Below are 26,702 nucleotides of genomic sequence, written 5' to 3'. Positions count from 1 at the left end.
TTAATATTAATTTAAAATGGAAATATTATGTTAGGCTAGATTCCTATTTTCTTTTTTTAAAAATAAACATTTAGAAAAATATATATATGAAAAAATATTGATTTTTTTAATTATTATAATATAAATATAGGCATATAGTATAAAAAAATAAAAAAGCTAAAAAATCAGCATGTTTTCAAGTTTGAAATTAATTTTTCTTTTTTTATTGAAAAGAATTGAACTGTTTAATTCTTTAATAACTAATATTTTGTCATGTTTATTTAAAATGTAAATAGCATTTCTTATATTAATAAATATTATATATATATATATATATATATATATATATATATATATATATATATATACATATATGTATTTTTTATATTATAATATATTATATATATATATATATATATATATATATATATATTTTATATTATAATATATTATATATATATATATATATATATATATATATATATATATATTGTAAATATTCTATTTTTGATAAACTTTCTGAAAAAAAAAAATAGGTCAGATTAGGTTAAGTTGGGTTAGACTGTTTTGGAAAAATATATATATATATGAAAAAAAATTGATTTCTTTTTTTTTATGACATAAATATAGGCATATAGTATAAAAATTTTTTTTTAGAAAATATCAAGCAAAAACTACAAAAATCAACATCTTTTCAAGTTTGAAATTAATTTTTCTCTAAGAAATCTTATTTTCTTTGTTGAAAAGAATTGGTCGATTTAATTCTTTAATAAAAAAACATTTTGTCATAGTAATTTAAAATGGAAATACACATTTATTTAATAAAAAATTCACTGCATCAACAGCATTTCTTATATTAATAAATTAATAAATCAGTAATTAATATATATAAAATACTGATTTATTAATCAAATTAAATAATAAATCAGTATTTTTTTAAACGGAAAATAGTTTTTTCTCTATGATTTCATTTCATAAAAAAATTGAACTTGAATTGCAAAAATAGTTTATTGGCAATTTTTTTTGACGAACTTTCTGAAAAAAAATTAGGTTATGTTAGATTTGGTTAAGGTAGGTTAGGTTAGGTTAGGTTAGGTTAGGTTTGGTTTGGTTAAGGTAGGCTAGGTTAGGTTAGGATTTTACTTCCTTTTTTTTTTTGAAAATAACAACAAATAGAACATTTAGAAAAATATATATATGAAAAAATATTGTTTTTATTTTATTTTTTATGTTATAAATATAAAAAATAAGTATTTTTTCAAGTTTGAAATTAATTTTTCTCTAATAAATCTTATTTTTTTTATTTGATCAAAACATTAAATAATGCGCCGAAACATAGAATATTTTGAAAAAAAATGTGTTTTTTTTATAGTCAAATAGGTCGAGCCGCGATTCTAAACAATTACCCGAAATTCTTATGTTAATAAATTCTTCCGTCTTGAAAATCTTTCTATAACTGAATCCACCAGATACACAGACGTTCAAGTAATTTTTGAAACTATTCCTCAGTTTCAAAAACTACTCCGGAGAACTTGCACACAAAAAATTTATTGAAATTTAACATAAAACTGTTATTGTTTGTTTAATTGTCGGTTTTACAACATATTATCTCTATATTATCTTTTATTTTAAAGAATAAAAACATAAAAAATGTATTTTTTAATATTAACGTTAGGTTAAATAAAATCATTTTCATAGTGATATGCCTCATTCGAGTAGTCACCACTGAAATTAACATATTTGTGTATATAAATTTAGAAGTGAATAACGGAGTTAATAAAAACGAGAGGTTTGGGTAGAAATTTGAAAGAAGAATATTATGTTAAGCCCCGATAAAACGACGATAATTGCTGATAGTCCATCGTTTCGTTTCGCAGTCGCGTTTTAGTGGAAAACTTTTTCGGTCCATCATCGATATCCCATTGTGCCGGTGCAAACTGATTTCGTTTATTTTCCACGGAGAAAATGAACGCGATTCCCTGTCCCGTATTCCGTCCGGATTTCCTTCAGTTACGACTTTTTGTTTGTTCTGTTTGTTCGAATATGGATTTATCGGCCGGTTCAATTATGCCCCGCGCTTTGTTTTCGGCCCTTTTGACGCCGTGCGCCGCACAAAGCCGTCCGCACAGCTTTGCACGGTTTAATTAATCGAAACCTTCACGGCGCGATTTAAATGTTCATTAACGTCGATTCTTTGCACGCGAAATGCCGCACTAAAATATTTGTGTTGATCGCGCGAATAGTTCGAACGCCGATCGGTCACGTTGGATTAATTAATTGAATTTGCGCAAAAGAACAACAAATTAAAAGCAATTTTTATTAATTTACATTTTCAAAACAATTATTTCACTTTGTCCCGACCCTAACTTAACTTAATGTTTATTAATTTTAGGCGTTGCCGCAAATTTTAGACGTGTTTCTATTGTGTATTAATTGTTCCAAAACTATCTCGTAACAATATCAATTTCTCTCGGGAAGATCGCGTTGAAAACCGCACACTTAACAGATTGTACCTTGCCAACTATTCCCGAACTTGCTCGAATTTCCTTCAATTACCGCACACGGAAATGTAAACGGCTGCAGAACAAGTAAGTGATTCTCCTTTGTTGATTTGATGGATGTTGTCGGCCGAAAATATACTATAAAAAGGGGATAAAAATTTGAATGGGTATTCCCGAGATAAAACAGCCGGCATCTAAATCTATATATTTCTCTCGGAGACGTACATAAAATGAAATGCCTCTTCTATTATATTAACCCCGATGAAAGATTTTTAAGATTTTAACGTAGCGTCAAATAACAAAGGTCTCGAAGGTAATCAAGTCGTTTTTATGCATTGGCAGCGAAGGAAAAACGGGGCATTCACTCATAAAAACATCCCTTGAACGAGTATTAAACATACAAGAAGCGAATAACGATAAGTAGTCTTTTTTTATGTTCTCCTAAGAGATTAAATTTGCTCACTGGTTAGAGCTGAGTTAAATTTGCCACTGACTAGGAAAGTTTTATTGTAAATTATAAATTTTTCCACTTGCTGACTTTCGGGAAATAACATAAAACACTCCCTTTTTCACGGAGCTCGTGGGGAAAAGTCAATTGCTGACACATCTTCACCCCTTTCATTCTTTATGCCCATTTATTTTACGCGAGTGTCTTTGTATCTCTTTCTCTGTTTTAAAATAAGGGCGCTCTGTCCCTTTGCAGATTAAATCAACAAAAGGAAATCCTTTCTTTATTCAGTTTTGTGCAGCAATTTCGTGTTTTATTCATGGAATTAAAAACAATTTAAAAACTAATTAACTGTTACAAAATATTATGGCTTACATACTTGGTGATTTTTCTTTATTTATATAAAACTTGTTAACATTCTGAACTTTTGAACACATTAACAATTCTGAACTTAGGTAAAAATATCAGAGTTTTCCCAGCGCAAAAAAGGAAAAGCAACTGTTATAATGAAATCTGAGAATTACAAAAAATATTGGAGAACTTCTGGACCCGACAAGCTAACGAGAACTGATTAAAGATCCAACACAGAGGGAATTAAGGAAACCCAAACCTCCTGATACGGAAATCCAAAAGCAGCAGACATCCAAAAGCAATGAATTCAAGTCAGAAGTTCTTCCATCTTACTTCTATGGACTATCCAAAATATTCAAGGGTAACGTACCACTTTAATCCATCGTTAGTACTTCTAGGTTATCAACATGTAACTTAGCTCAGTATGTTGCCATTTGAGATATTGGAGGAGTTACGTCGGGATGTAGATGATGGTCTAGCTAGTTTCGACATGGTGTCACTTTTCACTATATTTTCTGATAAAAAATGGACAGACCTCCTAGTTCAGTGTTTGCCAAATTCTTTATGGAAAAGATTGAACAAAAAGAGATAATGACTTTCAAAACTTCAGGCCACTGCACGCCAAAAGATACAAATGCTTAGAAAGAAGACTGTTAAATTTTTTCTCCCATATATATCTAGAGTTACCGATAGAATTGATAAAATCCTACTAAAACATAATATCTATACTATTTTTAAACCAAGAAGAAAAATTCAACGCAGTCTTAGATCTGCTAAAGATAAGAAACTCTCAAATGGCTTCTAGTATATACCACATACCAATTTTGAAGAACTCCTGGATCCGACAAGCTATCGAGGACTAACTAAGGATCCAACACAGAGGGAGTTAAGAAACACAAACCTCTTGATACGGAAATCCAAAAGCAGCAGACAACCAAAAGCAATTAATTCAAGTCAGAAGTTCTTCCATCATACCTCTATGGACTACCAAAAATATTCAAGGGTAATGTACCACTTTAATCCATCGTTAGTACTTCTAGGTTACTAACATATAACTTAGCCCAGTATCTTGCCATTTGAGATATTGAAGGAGTTACGTCGGGATATAGATGATGAACTGGCCAGTTTCGACATGGTAACACTTTTCACTATATTTTCTGTTAAAAAATGGACAGTCCTCCTAGTTCAGTGTTCGCCAAATTCTTTATGGAAAAGATTGAACAAAAAGAGATATAGACTTTCGAAACTTCAAGCCACTGCAGGCCAACAGATACAACAGCTTAGAAAGAAGACTGTTAAAATTTTTCTACTATATATATCTAGAGTTACCGATAGAATTGAGAAAATCCTACTAAAATATAATATCTATACTATTTTTGAACCAAGAAGAAAAATTCAACACAGTCTTAGATCCGCCAAAGATAAGAAACTCTCAAATGATAAGATAAGAAACATCAATAGCCTGAGTTGTCATTTAGTTGTTACTCATATGTCAAAGAAACATGAATAGATCAGACCTCTGAAGAGGCCTAAATAATTCCAATCAACATCGACCTATAAATTTAATAAATATGGATATTCTAAGAGGAAAGCCTTTACCGAAAACTAAGCCAATAGGCAAAAATTTTAATAAATAAATTAATAAATAAAATTGAAACATTTTATTGAAACGTGTTATTAAATAAAAAATGTTGTTAATTTTAGATAAAAATAAAAAATATCAATAAAACATTTTTCATTTAAATACAGTAATGCTAAACGATTTAAATGAATAAATTCCATACATAAATATTATATTTGAATTGCAAATTTATGCAATTTGCGCATCTCAACAAATGCACCGAATTATATTTTCAAATTTCGTCAGTCGGTTCGCATCAATAAAACACCCAGTTCGTATTCACGAACCGATTCAAACATTAAAAATCATTCGATTAAAATATTTTCGTTTACCTATTGGTCGAATGATTCACAGTAAAAAACATGTTTGCAATTGGGGATTCGGTAATAAAGTGGGCCATTTTAATTGAAAATTTTACAACTGCAATCGTAAAAACTGAAATTGCATAGCCTTTAATTCTGCAAATTGCAATAAACCAATGTCTTTTGAGGTTTTCCCCCTTTTTTCCATTCGTTTTATGCTGCATTTGCTTCATTTACGTGTTATTTTAGGAAATTCGTCCCCTTTCTGCGTTAATTTAAAAAGTGAGTTTGTAAAGTTAGTTAAAACACAAGGACAAAGCAGCAAAGCAGTAACACAATAGTGTTTAGGTGGAGCGCCAAAGGACAAGTAAAAAGAGACGAAGGAACGATTGTCAATTGGAAATTGGAACGGCCATCTCAATACAACAAATATCAGATTCCCCCAATCTCGTTGACCTCTCGAGTGTGCGAGGCGAGCATGCCCGGGGGACCCTTCACCGTGTCCACCTTGTCTGAAAATGGACCGATAAATTGAACCCACCCCCTGCTTTGGGACACGCCAATCGATCGATAAATATTTAATTATTCCTCCTTTCATGTTTCTCCTTCCACACACGCTAATTGCAAACCCAAATCCGTCACTCAAGCGTCGTTTGAAGTTTTATTATTAAATTCACCTGGCCAGCTGAAAGGAAAAGAACACAGCCCCGAAATTTATGATTATCGCCGAATTATTAGATCTCGTTCGTGGCCACAGATTAAATTACCCATGAACCTGGACCGGGGAAAAAATCCGAAACGACTTTCGGGCTCGGAAACAACTGGCTCTTAAGCCGTTACAACACCCATTCGGCTCGATCACCGAACACGAGTGCCGACCCCGAAACGTGTTCATGCTCCTGGGGGTGTATATATATTTTTTACGTGAACACGTACGCCACCTCCTTTTTTCTATTTTCTACACTTTTTATCGGCCCGGCTCCGCCGCCAGATAATGGAATTCAACGGGGGCGGTCTTATTAAACCAAATTTAGTAACCGTGTTCAATTTTTGGCGATGCAAAAAAGCATAATCCGGGGAAAAGTCTATTAAATTAAGTCGTTTAATTAAAACGGACGATCCGGATTGTTTTGAGCATGAAAGTATCTCATTCGGGATTAGGTCACCCGAACGGGGGGCCGGAGAGTTGTTGGGCACGGTTTCTGTTTTTGTCCAGCCGGATCCGGGATGACTGACGTATTAAACGTATCATTTCCATGCGACTGGCTTCCACCCCCCAAAACATTCACTAGATGCGTCACGACAAGGGACTTGCTGATTAAATTATGTACGGATATATAAAATATAAAATTCAAAATTGGGTTAAACAACTAATTAAATTATAAGCAACATGGAAGAAACTTATAATGGATATCGGGTCCATTAAGATACTGCAGCAGGAAAGTTGATCATTACTTAGATTACTTCGGCAAGTTTGTAAAGTTTTGTGGCGTTTCACAAGCTAATATTGTACAGTGTAAACTATTAAAACAGATAATTTGAAATGTGTGTTTTAATATTAACCAATTATAAAGTTTATAGGTAAATTGAGAGAACATCCGCTCGAAACCAAGACCATAGTGTTTGGCCTGTTACGGCAATTAATTTCAAGGTGTTCCGAAAGCTCTGATTAATAAACAAACATCTTGAAACTTTGTAGTCGACGAGAAAGTAATTTTCGCGAATTTATCTATTCACGTCACTCTAATAGAAAAAGCAACAAGTCCTTTACGGTCGCAATAAAAATGTTGCAATATTTGAAAACGAGATAAGTTGTTTTATCGTTTAATTTAATTTCTGGGCGCCATTCCTCGAAGTGTGTCGTAAAATGTAACAATTAGTACGCTCCACTGATAAAAACCACATTGTTGCAACTTGATAACCTGTAAAACTTTTAATTATGTTCCTGCCCTTTAATTACTAATTAATTTTCCACCGTAACATTGAATAATAGCCAAATGGAAATTGTTTGAAAACTTTAATCTGGTGCAGCCAAAACACAAAGTGTTATGAAGCCCCGAAGACATCAACTGCAAAACTATTCGCCAAGATATTCAGTCGGAAAGTACGTGCAAACTATCCGAAAAGCGTCGCCGACAGGGGATCAATGAAAGAAGTATTAAAGCGCATTTATATCGCATCTTTTCAAATCAATTGTTCCGTCCGATCGATGGTGGGTGAAGAAAAAAAGCATGGTGGTCGTGCATTAATCAAAAACACATGTGGTTGTCAAAGCCACAAAATTGTTTTCGCATTAGTGAGTCGCTCACTTATTTACGAGGCCTAATTGGGCCGTTAAATCGTAGGTGAAACGATTTGGTAAATGTTTTTTAATGGGGTAAGGAAAAATTATGTGGGAGGCGACGTTGCTTCGTAATGCGACGCAGGGTTGGTTTGCGGGAATTTTCTCATGTTATTAATTAATTTTTAATTACGGCCGTGCGAAATGAAAATGTGCAAATAATACGGAAATGACATTTTTTCATATTTTAAAACTTTTTAAAAGTAAATACACGTGGATGTAATTTTATAATTTTTAAGGCCATTAGTCGAGCTGAACGAAGGAGATAATGTAAAAATATTAATACTAAAACTCATTAAAAGGTATTATAAAATATTACAGTAAAATATATAATTTACTAAAAAATTGTTCACCTAATTAGTTGATATATACATATAAAGTGCATTATTCTGTTTATTCATTTAAAAATCTATAAATTTAAACTAATTTTAGAATTCAATTAATTATTAAATAATACAGTTAAATAATATTTAAAGGTCTTTCTCATCAAAATGTTATTTATTTATATTAATCAAATGGATATACACTATCGCACATATGTAGAGCAAATTTATAAATTTTCATTTGTCTTGATAAAACTGTACGTTTAGATATCCATATTATTGTCAGTTATACAGTATGTTTGATAACAAGAAACCGGAAATTAATTGTTTTTTAGTGGGTTTAGTTAGATATTTGTTAATATTTGAAAAAAATTCAAGAGACACACGTAGAGCAATTCAGGGAATGAAATTCCAGAAAGACTTGGGATCAGTGGCAATTGCAGCCTCAGTGCGACGAAGATAATGCTGAAGGATTTTTCAATTATAAACTTTACAGACTGTCGTATTGAGCCTTCACAATTCTATAGAGTTCACTTTGCATGGGAGTACGATCTGACGACAGTGAAACGTAAGACTACTTGGAGTCTTTTAATTTGTGTAAAGCTATGCAAACAATGTCAGTATTAGAAAGAGCCATCTTAATTTTGTTTCGATGGATTGAATTTACCAAAACGAGTAGAAACAATATTGTCTTGTACTTCAAGAACACCAAGTATATTATTTGCCAATTGTGTGTTAAGTGCTAAATGTTCGGCTTTCGTCTTAGTATTATTTGATTCAGTAACTAATTATAAAATCAACTATATATATTCGATTTAGTTCCTTTACTTAACAACTATATAAATAAAGATATCCGACTATATAGAAATGTAGGAAATGTCTAGATAATATTATAATAAATAATTATAAGATTAAATAAATAATAAAAAAGATAAAATTAAAAAGAATTGTTCTTTTGATAAAATAATGTATTTGTCGTGAAAAACAGGCTAACGTATGTGCGAAGACAATTAGAAAAAAAATATATTAATTATCGAAATCCAGGTTGATTATTTGTGAACCACGGACAAACAACCATTTCACTTCGGCTTACAATTTTTTGACAATAGTTTATTTTGATTAATTTCTACACACCCATTATAATAATAATAATACCATAATTATAGTACCTTAATTTCCAAATTATTCAAATCAAAAGGTGTTATTTAGAAATTGTTAAAATTAGAGAATTCGAATATTTTTAACAATTTTTATGAAAAGTATGAAAATTTTGAAAATAGAATGAATAAATTTATTTAATATTATTAATATAAATATAAAAAATCTAAAAAAAGCATTAATAATATTAATTAATTAATATTTTAAAATCTATTTAGTCTATGAAATTCAAATTATCCACTTTAAAGATGCACAGATTCTACTTTTTTATCAATAGTTTATTTGGATTAATTTCTACACGTATAGTAGTGACCATAATTGTAGTAACTTAATTTCCAAATTATTCAAAGCAAAAGACGTTCTTTAGAAATAAATTAGGTCCATTTTTTGAAAAACTTATTTCATAAAAATATATGAAATATTATTAGAAATTTATTACAAATTATAAAATTATGTAAAAAGTTGGAAAATATTTTGAAATTTATTTAGTCTAGGAAATTCAAATTATTCACTTTAAAAGGTGCACTTCATCAATGGTATATTTGGATTAGATTCTATAGATTTAGTAATGATAATAGTTGTAGTAACTTAATTAATGAGTAGTTTATTTGGATTAATTTCTGCACATAGAGTAGTAAATTATTCAAATCAAAAGACGTTATTTAGAAATTGTTATAAATAGATAATTAGAATATTTTTAACTTTTTATATTTATTTATGAAAAGAATGAGAAAAAACGAACATTTTGAAAGTAAAATTAATTAATCTTATTAATACTATTAAAATTGTGGTCATAACAGTAAAAATAAGCTTCATTTTTTGAAAAAAATAATTTATTAAAAAAATCTAAAATATTATTAGTAGTTTTTTACAAATGACATAATTATTATTGGTGAAAATATTGCAAAATTTTTAAAAATCTATTTAGTTTAGGTAATTCAATTTATCCACTTCATGTCAGCTTATACTATTTTAACAACAGTTTATTTGGATTAATTTCTACACAATAATTATTGACCATAAGTAACTTAATTTCCAAACTACTTAAATCAAAAGGCGTTATTTAAAAATTGTCAAAAATAGAGAATTAGAATTTTTATGAAAAGCAAGAGAAGAAACGTAAATTTTGAATATAAAAGTAATTAACTTACTTACTTTAAAATTGTGATCAAAAAACTTAAAATAAGATCCATTTTTTGAAAAACTTATTTTATTAAAAATATATGAAATATTATTAGAAACTTTTTACAAATTACAAAATTATGTAAAAAGTTGTTAGTGAAAAAAACTTTGAAAGTTATTCACTTTAAAAGATGCACTTCATCAATAGTTTACTTGGATTAGATTCTATAGATTTAGTAATGATAATAATTGTAGTAACTTAATTAATGAGTAGTTTATTTGGATTAATTTTTGCACCTACAATAGTGACCATAATTATAGTAATTTAATTTCTAAATTATTAAAATCAAAAGACTTTATTTAGGAATTGTTAAAATTAGATAATTAAAATATTTTTAACTATTTTTTATATTTATTTATGAAAAGTATGAGAAAAGACAAACATTTTGAAAGTAAAATTAATTAATTTACTTAATACTATTAAAATTGTGGTCAAAACACTAAAAATAAGCTTCATTTTTTGAAATAATTAATTTATTAAAAAAATTTAAAATATTATTACTAGTTTTTTACAGATGACATAATTATGTAAAAAGTTTTTGGTGAAAATATTGTAAAATTTTTAGAAATCTATTTAGTCTAGATAATTCAATTTACTTCACTTCAGCTTATACTATTTTAACAATAGTTTATTTGGATTAATTTCTACACAATAATTATTGACCATAAGTAACTTAATTTTCAAATTATTTAAATCAAAAGGCGTTATTTAGAAATTGTCAAAAATAGAGAATTAGAATTTTTATGAAAAGCATGAGAAGAAACGTAAATTTTGAAAATAAAAGTAATTAACTTACTTATTTTAAAATTGTGATCAAAAAACTTAAAATAAGATCCATTTTCTGAAAAACTTATTTCATTAAAAATATCTGATTTTTCTCTTTACAAATTACAAAATTATGTAAAAAGGTTTAGTTGCTTTACATACAAACTATATAAATAAAGATATCCGATTATAAAGAGATGTAGATAATGTCTAAATAATATAATAGTAAATAATTATATAATTAATTCAATTTAAATAGAATCGTTGTTTTAATAAAATAGTGTATTTGTCCTGAAAAACAGACTAACGTGTGTGTAAAGACAATTAGAAAAAACAAACATTAATTATCGAAACTACATCGAAATCCAGGTTCATTATTTGTGAACCACGGACAAACAACAAACAACAATTTACAATTTGATCGAATCCGATGCAACGATTCGGTTACCTAACCGTTAAACAAACCGTTCGGTTTCAGAGGGAAACGTTTGATGACGGTACGTTTTAGAATTCCGCCAACCGTTTTGTTGTTTGCGACGGAACAATTTGTTTTAATTACCGCTTTGCCAGTTTTCTAAAAGGAAACCCCTTTAGAAATTTACTGTGTAGATTCTGTAGTGTTTTGTTTGGTCTCCGACGAACGTGAAATGGACTTATTACAAATATCACTCTAATTGGCCTCATTTTATTTACTTTAACAAGTTTACATGTAATTTAAATTTGATACTTAGTTTAAAATTGAGTTTACTCTATCAAATTTATTGTGTTCACTAGTATGTAATATTACATTTATTTTCAATTTGCAGAGAATGAGATGGAGGTAAAGAGATCCGTGCCATATGGTTAACTTCAATCTAGAGCTTCATGCGAAGTATTATGCTTCCTTGATTCAATATTCTTTCGACAATATTCCTTTTGCCCATGTGAGCATCCCTAATATATAAAGACCTCTCGGGGGAATCCAGTTGCATCACACCTTCAACCTATTTTCCGATAGTGTTCTGAGAAGTTTCTATTACCTACATATTTAGGAATTTTGAATATCCACACCTCCCACACGCACACACACAAATAAATGTAAAATATTAACGAGCACAACCCCTGAAAATGTGTCTGAGTGAGGGAGGGCGGTAAAATTTGTGGCACGGGGTAGGAATATAAAACAACAGGTAATAAATAACATGGTACACGTGGGCGAAACGATGACTCGGCAGCAAAAAAAAATGGATGTCTGGAAAAAGTGAACCCTCTATTTACAGTTTCCACCCTGAATATATTACCGTAATATATTGTGGTTGGAAATTAACGCTGATATAAAACGCAAGTGGCGAAGTTGAGTGCGGGAAACAATGAGTTGTAAAGCAGGCAATATAAATTTTTGTTATAACTAACTATACATAAAATTAAATGCAAAGTTTCATAATTATATAGTTTAATTTACACTGCGTGACTTTTGAAGTGGGTAATTTGAATTGTTTAAAATTCAGAATGGCAATGGCATTATATTGCAACAAATATATTACCAAAACAAGCTTTAAATAAAATAATATGGTAAGTATAGTAGGTTTTACAAAAAATGAATTTTCGAACATATTTTATTCGCCTCATTTTTAGTTCATATTATTTTTTACATAATATATAAAAAGTGAACTAAATTTAATGTACTGACCGTCTACAGCTCAAAATATTCAAATAATTTAAAGGTTAAAATAAAATATATTTAAAATTTTTTTAAATCTATTTAATACAGGAAATTCAAATTATTTAAACAAAAAGGTGTTATAATATTTAAAAAATTTTGAATATAAAATTAATTAACTTATTTAATATTGTTAAAATTGTCGTTAAAAAAATAAAAGTAAGCTCCATTTTTTGAGAAATTATTAGAAACTTTCTTACAGATTATAATATTATGTAAAAAGGTAGTGAAAAAAAAACATTGAAAATATTGTGAAATTTATTTAGTCTAGGAAATTCAAATTATTCACTTTAAAAGGTGCACTGTGAATACTTTTTATCAATAGTTTATTTGGATTAGATTCTACTGATATAGTTATAACGATAATTGTAGTTAATTTCCAAATTATTAAAATCTAAAGACGTTATTAAGAAATTGTTTAAATTAGAGAATTAGAAAATTTTTAACTATTTTTTTTTATGAATTGTTTGAGAAGAAACGAACATTTTGAAAATAAAATTAATTTACTTAATATCATTAAAATTGTGATCAAAAAACTAAAAATAAACTCACTTCTCTTATTTCATAAAATATATTTGAAAAATTATTAGAAGCTTTGTAGAAATTATGTAAAAATTTTTGGTTAAAACAAAACATTGAAAATATTTTGAAATTTTTTTAGTCTAGGTAATTTAAATTATCCATTTCGAAGATGCACAGCTCATACTTTTTAACAATAGTCTAATTGGATTAATTTCTACACATACAGTAGTGTCCATAACTATAGACTCAATTTCCATTATTCAAATCAAAAGACGTTATTTAGAAATTGTTAAAATTAGAGAATTAGAATATTTTTAACTATTTTTTATATTTATTTATACAAAGAATGAGTAGAAACGAAAATTTTGAAAATAAAATCAATTAATTTATTTTATACTATTAAAATTGTGGTCAAATAACTAAAAATAAGCTCAATTTTTTGAAAAACTTATTTCATTAAAAATATTTGAAAAATTATTAGAAGCTTTTTTACAAATTGCAGAATTATGTAAAAAATTTTTGGTGTAAAACATTAAAAATATTTTGAAATCTATTTTGTTTACGAAATTGAAATTATTCCTTTCAAAGATGCAATAGTCTATTTGGATTAATTTTTACACATACAGTAGTAATAATTATTATAGTTACTTAATTTCCAAATTATTCAAATCAAAAAACGTTATTTAAAAATTGTTAAAATTGGAGAATTAGAATATTTTTAAATAATTTTCTATATTTATTTTTAAAAAGTATGAAAAGAAACGAAAATTTTGAAAATAAAATCACAATTTATTTAATACTATTAAAATTGCTATCAAAAGAAAATCAAAATAAGCTTCACTTTTTGAAAAACTTATTTCATTAAAAATATTTATTTGAAATTATCTATTTCAAAGATCCATCGTTTATACTATTTTAACAATAGTTTATTTGGAGAGAATCAAGAAGAGATGTTTAAGGCTAAATATGTCAATCCTTCAGCGTATTATTAAAAAATCTAACTGGCGTGGCTGGAACTGGCCAAGTGGTAGTTCAAAAAAATTTAAAGAATCGTCAACTGAAATTAATGATCAACTCAATTCAAAAAAAGTATATGTAACATTTAATAGAATAAGAATATAGTAGTTTTTATAATATATATAAAATAACAATAGTATAGTAGATTAAATATAACAAACCACATAAAAGTGGTTTTATGTATGTAAATTTATTATTATTATTATATATTATATACGTATTATTTATTATGTTTGTTAATACATTTATTTAGTCTGATTGATAATTTTTAGAATAAGGGCGAATTTAATATTTTTAAAAAATATTATATATAATTTGTCTAAATTTTTGTGACATTCTAATTCATTTTCTGCGTTATTTTCGTGCCCATAAATTTAAAGCTGCGTGACTGTGGCTTATGTTTAATCAATCACTAATTTTAATCCCCGCCTATTATTTCCATTACAAGATTATAGATTAAACAAATCAACGGAACTGCGATGTCGTCAAGGGCGTCTCTTGTTAAACACCAGACACAATCGAAATTCGTTTTCTTTTTTTCTAACTCAACATTTCTTTGTTACAGATTCCATGCAATCACTATGTAAAACTCATTATCTCCAGCAGCTGTATCGTAAAATAGACGGAGCCGTCCTCTATTCGAAAAACGAACGCAACCTGGACTGCGTGATCACATTCCAGACGCACTCCATCCTCCAGCGGTTCATGCTGAGATTCGACGTACTCCAGCTCGACTGCAACGACCATCTCTACATCTACGATGGGGCGCACGCCGTCGGAACCTACAAGGTAAAAACCCAATCGAAATAACAATAGGAAAGTTGATTGCGACAAACACCCGCACGGAGCCGAGACAATCGATTAAATGAATTCATTAAACGTGTATTCATTGTACGGTTGTCATAAGCGGTGACGTGTCGAGTGGCCCTCTCGGATCCGGGTTCCGGGAGCCCCAACTCGCTCGAGTACCATCAATATTATCGGATGTACATTACAGATGTCGTTTCGTTGTTTTAATTGCGTCGAGGAACGCCGTTTTGTTTGTCATGTCACTCGGGCTAATTCGGTTAATTACTATAATTAACAATGCGTCATTCGGACAGGCGACTACAGAAACATTTTTTGATAGAACTGGAAATTGAAAATAATTAGGGTAAATTATATATGTTTAACATTAACAATAATTATTTTTGATATTCGAATATTGTGTTTTCAACAAAGATTTTTTCAAATTAAAATTCACAAATCTCAGCTTAAACAAAACATTCTTAATGGAAATAAAAACTATTAGAATTAATACATATTTGTCAACTAGATACAGATGGGATAAAACTCTAGACTTCTGGAATAAATAATATAAAGTCGTTGAAAGTATTATTAAGAATAATTTTGATTAAAAAAATATGAATAAAAATCAAAAAAGCGTTAACTTTCTTGTAAAAGTAATATTTCTCTTGTGTAAATCTGCGCATACACCTTTTTTTATAAAAATATTCTACTGGGGGACCCAATTTTGTAATTTGCAGTGAAATGATCAGCCAACTACCAGAAGATCTTATCCGGCATTGTATCTTTTTTGAGTTTCGCCAGGGTAGTAGAAGCAATAAAGGAATTGAAAGTATTTTGAGTATCATTTTGATTAGAAAATATTTATAAATATTAAACAAAAAACGCATTAACTTTCTTTTAAAAGTAATATTTCTCTTGTGTAAACCAGCGTATGTATCTTTTTTAATAAAAATATTCTATTGAGGGACCCAATTTTCTAATTTGGAGTGAAATGGCCAGCCAATTACTAGAAGAGCCTTTCCGGCATTGTATATTTTTTGAGTTTCGCCAGGGTAGTAAAAGCAATAAAGTCGTTGAATGTATTTTGAGTATGATTTATTATTATTATTAAAAAAATATAAATAAAAAACAAAAAACGCATTAACTTTCTTGTAAAAGAAATATTTCTTTTGTGTAAACCTGCGCATGCACCATTTTTATAAAAATATTTTATTGGGAGATCCAATTTTGTAATTTGGAGTAAAATGGTCAGCCAAATATCAGAAGATCTTATTCGCCATTGTATGTTTTTTGAGTTTCACCAGGGTAGTAGAAGCAATAAAGCCATTGAAAGAATTTTAAGTATAATTTTGATTAAAAAACTATAAATAAAAAACAAAAAACACATTAACTTTCTTGTAAAAGAAATATTTGTCTTCTGTAAACCTGCGCATGCACCATTTTTATATAAATATTTTATTGGGAGATCCAATTTTGTAATTTGAAATGAAATGGTCAGCCAATAACCAGAAGAGGTTATCCGGCATTGTATGCCTTTTGAGTTTCGTCAGGGTAATAAAGGCAATAAAGTCGTTTAAAGTATTTTGAGCATCATTTTCATTAAACAAAATATAAATAAAAAAATATTTCTTTTGTGTAAACCTGCGAATGCACCTTTTTTAATAAAAATATTCTATTAACGAAGCCAATTTTGTAATTTGGAGTGAAATGGTCAGCCAATTACCTAAAGAGCTTTTCCAGCATTGTATGTTTTTTGAGTTTCGCAAGGGTAGTAAAAGCAATAAAGCCGTTGAAAGTATTTTGAGTATCATTTTGATTAAAAGAAATATAGATAAAAAACAAAAAACATTTAAGTTTCTTGTAAAAGAAATATTTGCCTTGTGTAAACTTGTGCATGCAGTCAATTACCAGAAGAGCTTATCCGGCATTGTATGCTTTTTGAGTTTCGCCAGGGAAGTAACGCAACAGTTACGATTTTTATTCAAATACATTAAATATTCGAAAGGCACTTCTGGCGAATTGTTTACTTTGAAGTGATGAAACCTGGAAAACCTGGTAATGCAGATCTTTATTGTAAACAATTGGAACGAATTAATCGAAAAGTATCCGACTAATTTCAACAGAAAAGGCGTTATTCTGCAACACGACGAACACTGGAAAAACTTATTGAATTGGGATGGGGGGTACTGACCCATACTCACTCGACATTGCATCCTCGGATTTATTACTGTCCCTACAACATTTTCTTAGTGGTAAAAAATATGAAATGTGTCCAAAATGTCGTCTCGAGATATTTTGCTTAAAGACCATTTGATTTTTATCGGTCTGAAATTGAAAACGAGGGTAATTATATACTGTCTGTAAAAAAAACACCCAGAACGTATTAAGGTATTTTTGTAAAATTTGGTATGAGTAGGTAACTGTGGAAATAAGAAATTATTAAAATTTGTCAATCGGTAAACGTTTTACAGCGTCCTCCACGGACTCTTAATGAACTAAGACGTTAGATTCAGCTCGCCTCGTATATATACCATAAGAAAATGATAATATACCAGTGTTGTGAAAAAGAAAGACTTAAAATTAAATTAAAAGTTTATGTGTTTGAATTTAATATAAGGAGTGGCATTTTTTTCCGGGGACCTTAATATTTAAAATTGTGTTAATTAATCTACTACTATTAACAAAATTTACATAATGTTGTTTAATTTAATAAACTTTGTATTTATATGAATTTAATTCTATTCTTTAATGTGATTTGTTTCTTTTTGTCCTATTAATTTAAACTGGCGCATTCGCCTTTTTTAACAAAAGTATTTAAAATTGTAATAAATAATATTTTTTTTAAATTTCTACTTTATTAATTACTAATAATAATTAATATTCCTTTTGATGAAGGCAGTATAAATGTATATGTTTGAGTGTACAGTTTATAGTGGTTCATTTATGAACAAATTAATGCTAAAAACCACGTACCGATTTTATCCACACAACAGCACATTTGCAGCCGCAATTAATTATAGTTTAAACTTTAAATTACACATTATCTAAACGCGTCACGTTAAACTAATAAATTATTGCAATCAATTCTGGTACGATATAATTTCCATCCGCTATCAACTCACAAACACCATTTTGTACGAGCAAATATAACAGGACCGTGATAATCAGCTGCGCTCATTATTTCTGCCATTACGGCATATAAATAAAGCCGGGGACTCATCTGAACAATTTCCATTTGTCGGAGAGCAAACACGGTCCTGTCAGCGGTTGATTTAAGCCAACATCGAGACCGTTGAATAATGCAAGTGAGACATATTTGACAACAACCGGCGGCTACGCGTTTATTACTGACTCCGTAATTGCTTTGGATGTTGCCGGGATTGAACCGATCAAAATTAATATTACACACATGTTTTTCTCTTGTTACAGTTCGATTTGTCGTGCAAGAACACGAAGCAAACATTGGGCGCCATGTTCACGAGGACCAACTACGTGACGCTGAAATATGTAACGGACGCCTGGGGCACAGACTCTAATGGATTCAGGCTCGTCATAACCGCCGTCAAAGATCTCAGTAAGTATGAATAAATTCGGCTACAAATATGTAATTTTTTACGTCATTGCAGAAAGGCAATCCTAAGGGAGACCCTCCTTATTTTGCGGGGTTGTTTCTAACAGGTGGCTAACGACAAGATATATTGCAGGGGTGCTGGTTTTATTTTGCTTTGTTTCCTTTTAACGTTAACGCTACAAAATTTTCATTTACTAGTAGTCTCAGTCTCTTGTTCCTGCAACTTTTTACACGTTTTTGTAATTTATAAAAAGATTTCTAATAATACTTTTTTCATTTGTGATTTTTGGTAATTTAATGAAATTTTTTGTTTCTCCTTATATTTTAATGTTCTACTTTTGATACTTTTTAAATACAACAGGACCGTGAGTAATTTAAATTTCCTAGATTACATCGATTAAAGTATATTTTCAATATGTTATATTTTGACCAGTAATATTTGAATATTTGCAGCTCTAGAAAGTCATTATTTTACTTTTTATTTGTTTAGTACATATAAAAATAAGGAACATTCTATTTCTTGAAAAAATTTCAATTCAATTTAATTAATTTATCTGTTTAGCACAGTGACATAGCTCAAAAAATACTTTCTTCTGAGTCAAGAACATGTGTGACATTTATACCTTATGACAAAACTTTACTTTCCTATAATTTTTTATAAACAACTATAAAAATTTATTATAATTGTTTTAATTTCCTATTATTGACATTTTATAAATACACATTTCTTCTTTTGAAGTGAGTAATTTGAATTTCCTAGATTTCATAGATTAAAAAATATTTTCAATATGTTTTATTTTGAGTAATAATATTAGAATATTGACAGCTCTAGACAGTCATTATTTTTCTTATCTGTTTAGTAAATATAAAAATAAGCAACATTCTATTTCATGAAAAATTTAATTTCAACTCGATTTAATTAATTTATCTGTTTAGCACCGTGACATGGCTCAAAGAATACTTTCTTCTAAAGATTTTACTGCTAAAATTATATATAGGAATATAGAAATCTGAGTCAACAATAAGTATCCCAAATGTAAATTTATGTGACAAATTTACTTTATGGAAAAATAATTAAATTTATTTTAAAAATTTTCGTTTCTCATATTTTTCATAAACAAATATAAAAATCTATTATAATTGTTTTAATTCTCTATTATTGAGATTTAAAATTTTCTTTCGAAGTGGATGATTTGAATTTCCTAGATAACATAGATTAAAGAATATTTTCAATATTTTATTGTGACTAGTAATATTTGAATATTTGCAGCTCTAGATATTCATTATTTTAGTTTTTATTTGTTTATTAAAATAAATAACATTCTATTTCATGAAAAATTTAATTTCAACTTGATTTAATTAATTTATCTGTTTAGCACCGTGACATAACTCAAAGAATACTTTTTTCTAAAGAGCTAAAATTACATATAGGATTAAGAGTCACAACAAGTAGCTCAAATGTATAAAGTTTGGCTCCAACTGTTGCTTATGGAGGAGCTTCTATAACAGTATGGATAGAATCTGTGTTCATATTAAACTGGGAAACTATAAATGCTCGATGATATCCCGACTTATTCAAATTATTCTTTCATTTAAACAAGAATTTGGGCCAGATATAGCTTTTGAAGATGACAGTGCCCAACTTCACAGTGCGAAACTTATAAATTTGTCTTTGTTAAATCAAGTCAACCCGTATGGAACTGTCCTTAAAGACAAATTTACACCACCAGCCTCAAAGTTTCGAAGAGCTTATTAGTGCTCTTAGATAAAAATGACAAGCTGTGAATCAAGAACTTACTCATTCACTAGTTTTGAGTATGTCAAGAGGATGTAAACTGTTCGTAGAGAAAAAGGGGATTAATGTTCGGTTCATTAATTAATTTCAATTAATATTGTTTTATAAATTTTCTGACGAATTTGATGATTTAGTTTTATTACTGGCTTAAAACTTCTGTCGTTGATGCAATTTTGTTTAATTTATGTACGAAATTATATTGCTTATTAACTTATTTTGATACTAAATTTGTTGCAATATAATGCCTTGGGCATTCTAATTTTATAATAAGTCAGCTTATCCACTTCAGTAGACATATTAAAAATAACTTAAGAGTTTTTCTTCTTCTTTTATAAAGTAACAAAATAAATAAAAAAAATCATGTGTTATTAAAATAATTAAATGAATATGTGGGTTAATGTGCCTTTTAATATTATATGCTATTGTATTGATTTTGAAAGCAAATAATTGTTTGATATATGCGTTAATCGAAATATTGCGGACTTGAGCAACATTAGAAAGTCATTAGAGCAACATAATGATAACTTAATGGATTTTTATCAGTTTATTCTTATTTAAACTGCGATAAGTATATGAACTTTATTGTAAAATGGATTTATAAATGTTCCTTTTGTATATTTAACGAAATGTTTATTTAATTGCATTTGAAGATTGAAAATTCAGACATATTCATATTTAATATTTTGTTTAAGAAATGTGAATGATATATTATTAAATTACTAGAATTACGTTACAAAGCACAAAGGAAACAGCATTGTATAAAGTTTAATATACATTTCTAGTTTTTTTTAATATTCTCCTTTTTTCGTTTGCATGAATCATAATTTCATTGTAAAATAATATCTTTTGTTGGGTGCACTTTTCACTCCAAACTCACACAAAAACATTGTTTCATTTGATAAAGTAACTTGAGTAATTGAAAACAATAGTGGTTTGAACAATGGCATTTTCTTGTTTCAGAACACGCTTGCACCGAGTTCAGATGCCAACTGCGGGAGTTTTGTATAGCAACGGATCTCGTCTGCGACGGCATCAATCATTGCGCCGACGGGTCAGACGAATCAGCTGCCAACAGCCTGTGCCAAAGTGAGTAGCAACAAACCACAAACCATCTTATGTTATTACGAATCGATTTTTTGACGTCCACCCCTTGTTTCACGCACACTTTCGTTATTAAAATCTTTAATGTTTAATAGACAATCGGATGTTCGAAAGTGGGCACAACGTAGTCTGGAATGACGGAAGGAAATTGAAGTAAAATTGAACGGAAAATCACCTTTTAGACGGCGTTATTAAGGCTGGCAAATGTCTGTCACAAAGGTGCATGCACACAATGCAACTTCCCACTGAGACGACTCCTTCCGCCAGACAATTTCCAACCGCCTACGTCAACAGATTTCAGCACAAACCAGATTGACGGTGTAAAAATGCTTTTCAATCCAATACAAAATAAAATTGACAGATAAACATATAAATCTTTATTTATAAGAATATACATTTACAAATCTAACGCACAGACAACGGCAAAATTTTACATCCAAATTGTTCCAACTTCAGCCAGTTCATCGACTTGAATTGGATCTGAATCACCGAATCGCCTCGCTTAACTTCTACAGTAACCACACCGCCGTTCCTTAAGTGCATATGCATTTCAATGTCGTCGATACTCCTAAAATTCAACGCGTTTATCGTGCCGAACAACAGAAGCTCGTCGTTTTTGATGAAACCGGCTATTTTAGCTGGCCAACCGTGTTTCACTTTTGTGACCGTGGCGAAGACAATTTGCGGTTGTGGGCCTTTTATGCTTGTGAGCAGTTTCGAAGTGTAATAGCAGTTTAGTTGTTCCAGTCGTTTGATGATAAACTGCCGCTTTTCCTCCAGATAGCTGATTGATCCTCTCACCTGTTGTATCTTTAGAATGTCCGTTATGTTGATGATTCGCTCGGCCACATCGGCCAGTCCCAAACCATAATTCGAAAGTACCTTTCCTTGTTCCCTGATTTGAGTTTCTAATATAGCTATTAGACTACGTAAGCGTGCGATTTCCAATGGAATGTTCTGTTCCGAATTCATGTTCACGCCTAGCAGAAACAACGATAAATTAAAATTATTGTCTAGGTGATACTGCTTTCATTACCATAGAGAAATAACAAAGACATTCTTTTGTTTCAGGCAATGATAGCGGGACCATTCTCGGTTTAGAAGTCACGTGGTTCGTTGTAGTAGTCATCAGTACCCTGTTGGTACTACTGGTAATGATCGTCGCCGTCTCCATTTGCATATGCAGGAAGGGTTGGAACTCACGCCCCGGAAACGGGACTGTGCAACAGCAAAATTCCGCCTCATACTCACGTAAGTTTTGTTCTTTTCTAGGCTATTTTAATGTTTAAGGAGAAGCTTTTATGCTGGCACGAATCTGGAATGGTCCACGTTTACGTGTTGTGCTGGACGTTCATAGATTATTCAGTTGGCGTATTTAAAATTTATAGGATATAAAACGGGAGCTGGAGACGTTGCTCTTGTTTAAACATAAAATCCCGATGAAGCTTGATTCATGTTCAAGAAGTGTTAAAAATACATACATTAAATATACATAGTGGGGACTTTAACTGGAATAAATTTACTACCATGAAGTTGAATAGTTTTTCTAAAAATTCCTCAGACACCTACGTCTTTCAAGTAAAATTTAAAATTTTGTCCTTCAAGGAGGATGGAAACCACCTCCAACTTTTTTTTTTTTCAAATACAATCCTATGACGTGCGGCCCCTCATTAAAAAGCTGACAAGGGGACAAATTCAGACAACTAATCGTATTTAATATTTTTGAGGCGGTCATGGTTGCATTACATATAAACGTTATTGTAAAGTTTAATTACTTCTGAAAGTAACAATTCCTCAAAATAAGCACAATCTAAATATTGACAACCTTATCTGTATCTTGTATGCACAGTTGTTCAGGTCTTCAGAGGTCTCATTTGGTTCGTGTCGCTTTGACATATGATTGACAACTAAATGACAACTTAGACAACTGATGTTCTAGAAATTTCGTTCTCTTCATTAGCTGCTCTTATCTGCTTAGCGATTTTGGTGTTTTTCAGTAATGGTGTCTCTATTTTATCAAGTTTCAATACTTTTTCTTTTCTGTTGAAGTTGTTTCCGTGTTTTTGGATTTTAATTGCTTCCCTAGTCATTCTCTTGTGATATCCAGTTGTTGAGGCAAGAAATTGTGTATCTTGAATCTTATGATTTACATCTAACAGTGCATGTTCAGCTAGAGAATTTGATTTCTGAATTGTCACCTCAAGAACTTTGTGTGCTTCAGCTGCTCTTTTGATTAAAATAGTACAATAAAATTCCCCGGATACACTTTGTTTGGCACAAAAGTAGACATTTTCAGAATCAATTAAAATTACTTTGTTTACACTGAAGTGAACTCGCATCTTCCTGAGGGGTTGGATCCCACTGCCACTGGTTTGTGGAGTGGTACTGAGCCCCAGGACCACGACAAGGTGGATCCATCCTGAGGACTGAAGTGAACTAGTATACATTGTTACTTAATGTTAGAGTACTTCTTTGCAGGTGTGTTAATATTTGAAATTCCTTGCACGGAGTACTGCTACTGCCATTTTTGAAGAAACAGTGACTTTCAAGGTCACCTGAATACTTTTACTAATGGTGAATTTGTGAATGAATCCAATTGAACGATACACGTCCCCACAATTGATAAATTATTAATTGGCAAACCTTCATTGAATGATGATTTTATTCACATTCCCTAAATATATGCTAATACATTTTGAATATCCTAATATCCGTCACTGAGAGTCTTTAGGTAATAATATCTCCGGGGGCGGATGATTGTCGGCTACGAGGGCTGTTAAATTAATTTAAGTTCGTCGAAGTAGTTGAATTCGGGACTGTGTAGCTTTCTTTTGTAATCCCAAGTTACCGGATCGAGACGGGAGTTCGGGAGGACGCAGCTTCCTGCTACAACTCCCCAACTTCCTCGATGAAACACGCAGTTTTCACTTGTTTGCTGACGTACTACCGAATCAAATTACCTTTTTTGGCTTGTCACAGTTTTTTACTTACTAGAACATCAGTTGTCTGAAACCTCTGAAGATGCAGCCACTCAAGCTAGCGAAACGTTAGGAAATAATTCCAACAATCGCCAGACAATAAACCCGCATAACTATAGATATGGAAACAATGGTCACGAAAGCCTCAATCTTAACCTTATCTGTATTAAGTTTTGTCCCCATTATGTACCTCTTATTTTGTGTAATTTTGCCCTCTTTGATGGTTGATGTGTTTCGGGAATTTTTCTAAAAATTATTCAGTTCCCTGGTAGAAAATTTATCTCAGTTAAATTCTCCACCCTGTATTCCTAAGGCACTGAATATGTACAATCATCTTTACTGCTAATGATTGTTTCATTATTAATATTATCAATATGCGTGGCACATAAATCAAATTTGAAATTTGAGGCTTATATAATCATATCAAATATAGAATTAATCCGGTTCGGTCAAAATTCAATAGTATATGTCTGTGTGAATGATGTTGCAATAAAGGGAATAATGTAAACCGTGCGATGCATAATTGTTTCATATTCAATTTTCCTGTGGGAGTCAATATGAGGTCGACCAAATTATTGACAGTTTAATGGTTTATCGATATCATGCATGTTACGGTGTTTCGAAGCCAGTAAACTAATCAAAAGTTAATTATGAAAGTTTCCCGGTTATTGTTTGATATAAAACCATCCATATGACAAAACCATTCATTGGGGACCGTTGTAACTTTTTTCTACAACTGTACAAATGCTAATGAACTAACACAAGGGAATAATTAGATGTAAAATTCAACATTCAATAATTAATTATTAACATTATTCGTTCGTATCTGGAAATTCTAAATTGTATTATATCGATAAATTTGATGTTAAGTAGGACAAAAGGATGAAGAGGCCTGAAGTAAATCAGCAGTTTTCCTCACGAAAGATGAGATAAAAATCATCATGGTATAAATATAGAACACTCAAAAGCCGAGACGATATCTCCGCTATTGTGTTACATATTGATTGAGCTGAACTTATGTGGGTCACTCGTGTTTAATATTTATTTCTAACAGCTTTTTGCGTTTGGCACTTTCATTTTTTATTCATGGCCGTTTTTCTTTCTCCCCATTCCCGTCGGAATTCCCGTCTAAATGCTAATACCCAGGCTCAACGGCACACAAAAGACAATCCATCAATTGATTGGGTTGCAGCCACCCGTACATGCCAGGACTCATTTTCGTTCTCCTTTGTTGCAGTGCAACAGATGTACGGCTCGAACGGCGCAATGAAGCCGGGCGCTAGCATGACCACGCTGACGAACGTGGTCGGCTCGTGCGGCATAACGACGGCGACGCAGCAGGGAAACTGGTTGCACCCTGCGGGCCCACTCGGGTTCCGATTCAGCATGCAGGTCCGGGCCCGCCTCTACTGCCAGGCAAAGTGATGCACCAGTCGGCGCCCGCCAACGGCGGCCACGGTGGCGCCCTAGACGCCGCCCACGCTGACTCGATGGCGCAGACGCAGAAAGACGAGTGGTTCGTCTAGCAGTAGGTATGTACGGCCACGATTCTCACCTCCATCCCCGACTCTGGAAACGATGGAAAAGTTTCAATGCCTTAGATAAAACTATATTTGAATGAATAAATCACACTGTGCACGTCTATAAATCAAACAAATCAATTTCTCTTCCGAGATAAATTTAAACTTTTTCGGAACTATCTGGATAGATGATCAATAACTTTTTTGTAAGAAATATTATTATAACTTTGAATAAGTTCTCGCTGTTTTTTTCAAAATAAAAGCTTTATTTAAAATGTAAGTAACAAAAATATTTCACTTGACATCATAAGCCACTACTTTCTCCCATTTTTCTGGCAGCATATAATTTCCTCGGCGGAAAACGTGTTGTTGACGATGTTTTGAGACTATCTAAGAATCTTTAATGTCTTCGTTAGAATGGAAGTGTTGCTCAGACACAATCAGAAGAAACTATGTGAGGTGTATAGAGTGGGTGGAGTAGAACTTATCATTGAAGAGTTTCCAGGTAAGTTTCCACTAATTTTGCAACACGAGGCCGAGCGTTATCATGTAACAAAATCACTTTGTCGTTCCTCTATTTGATTCGACTGAGACAGGTCAACTGAAGTCGATACTGATCTCCCGTGATAGTCTCATTCGTTTTGAGCAGCTCATAATAAATATACATACAGCAGATTCTACAAAATGCGGAGAAAAAATTTTATACCATGAATATTTAGTTTTGCGGACGATGTTGGT

At 30.7% G+C, this 26,702-nt stretch overlaps 2 protein-coding genes across 2 annotated transcripts in view; one reads left to right on the top strand and one right to left on the bottom strand.

Moving 5' to 3' along the window:
- Positions 1–26,702, top strand: part of LOC109601377 (uncharacterized) — a 53,856-nt gene that overhangs the window by 19,888 nt on the left and 7,266 nt on the right. Inside the window, exons 2-6 of the mRNA XM_020017619.2 lie at positions 14,776–14,999; positions 18,429–18,573; positions 21,326–21,451; positions 22,538–22,717; positions 25,682–25,976. Of these exons, the coding sequence (XP_019873178.1) occupies positions 14,776–14,999; positions 18,429–18,573; positions 21,326–21,451; positions 22,538–22,717; positions 25,682–25,869 (863 nt within the window). The 3' untranslated portion in view covers positions 25,870–25,976. The remainder of the gene's footprint in view (positions 1–14,775; positions 15,000–18,428; positions 18,574–21,325; positions 21,452–22,537; positions 22,718–25,681; positions 25,977–26,702) is intronic.
- Positions 21,829–22,585, bottom strand: LOC126265436 (26S proteasome non-ATPase regulatory subunit 9-like). The gene is made up of 2 exons (XM_049967003.1): positions 22,503–22,585; positions 21,829–22,446 (listed from the first exon to the last, which is right to left on the bottom strand). The coding sequence occupies exons 1-2, from the start codon at positions 22,522–22,524 to the stop codon at positions 21,872–21,874; spliced, it is 597 nt and encodes a 198-aa protein (XP_049822960.1). The 5' UTR covers positions 22,525–22,585; the 3' UTR covers positions 21,829–21,871.

Source organism: Aethina tumida, chromosome 4 (genome assembly GCF_024364675.1).
Source record: "Aethina tumida isolate Nest 87 chromosome 4, icAetTumi1.1, whole genome shotgun sequence".
NCBI lineage: Eukaryota > Metazoa > Arthropoda > Insecta > Coleoptera > Nitidulidae > Aethina > Aethina tumida.
This window is presented reverse-complemented; position numbering and strand designations above follow the sequence as displayed.

What these genes read in the sequence shown, in the direction of transcription:
- LOC126265436 (XM_049967003.1), bottom strand. Translation starts at nt 22,524, where the DNA reads ATGTCTTTGTTATTTCTCTATG. An exon ending in GTCTTTGTTATTTCTCTATG is followed by an intron (nt 22,447 to 22,502) that starts GTAATGAAAGCA and finishes TGTTTCTGCTAG; the next exon opens with GCGTGAACATGAATTCGGAA.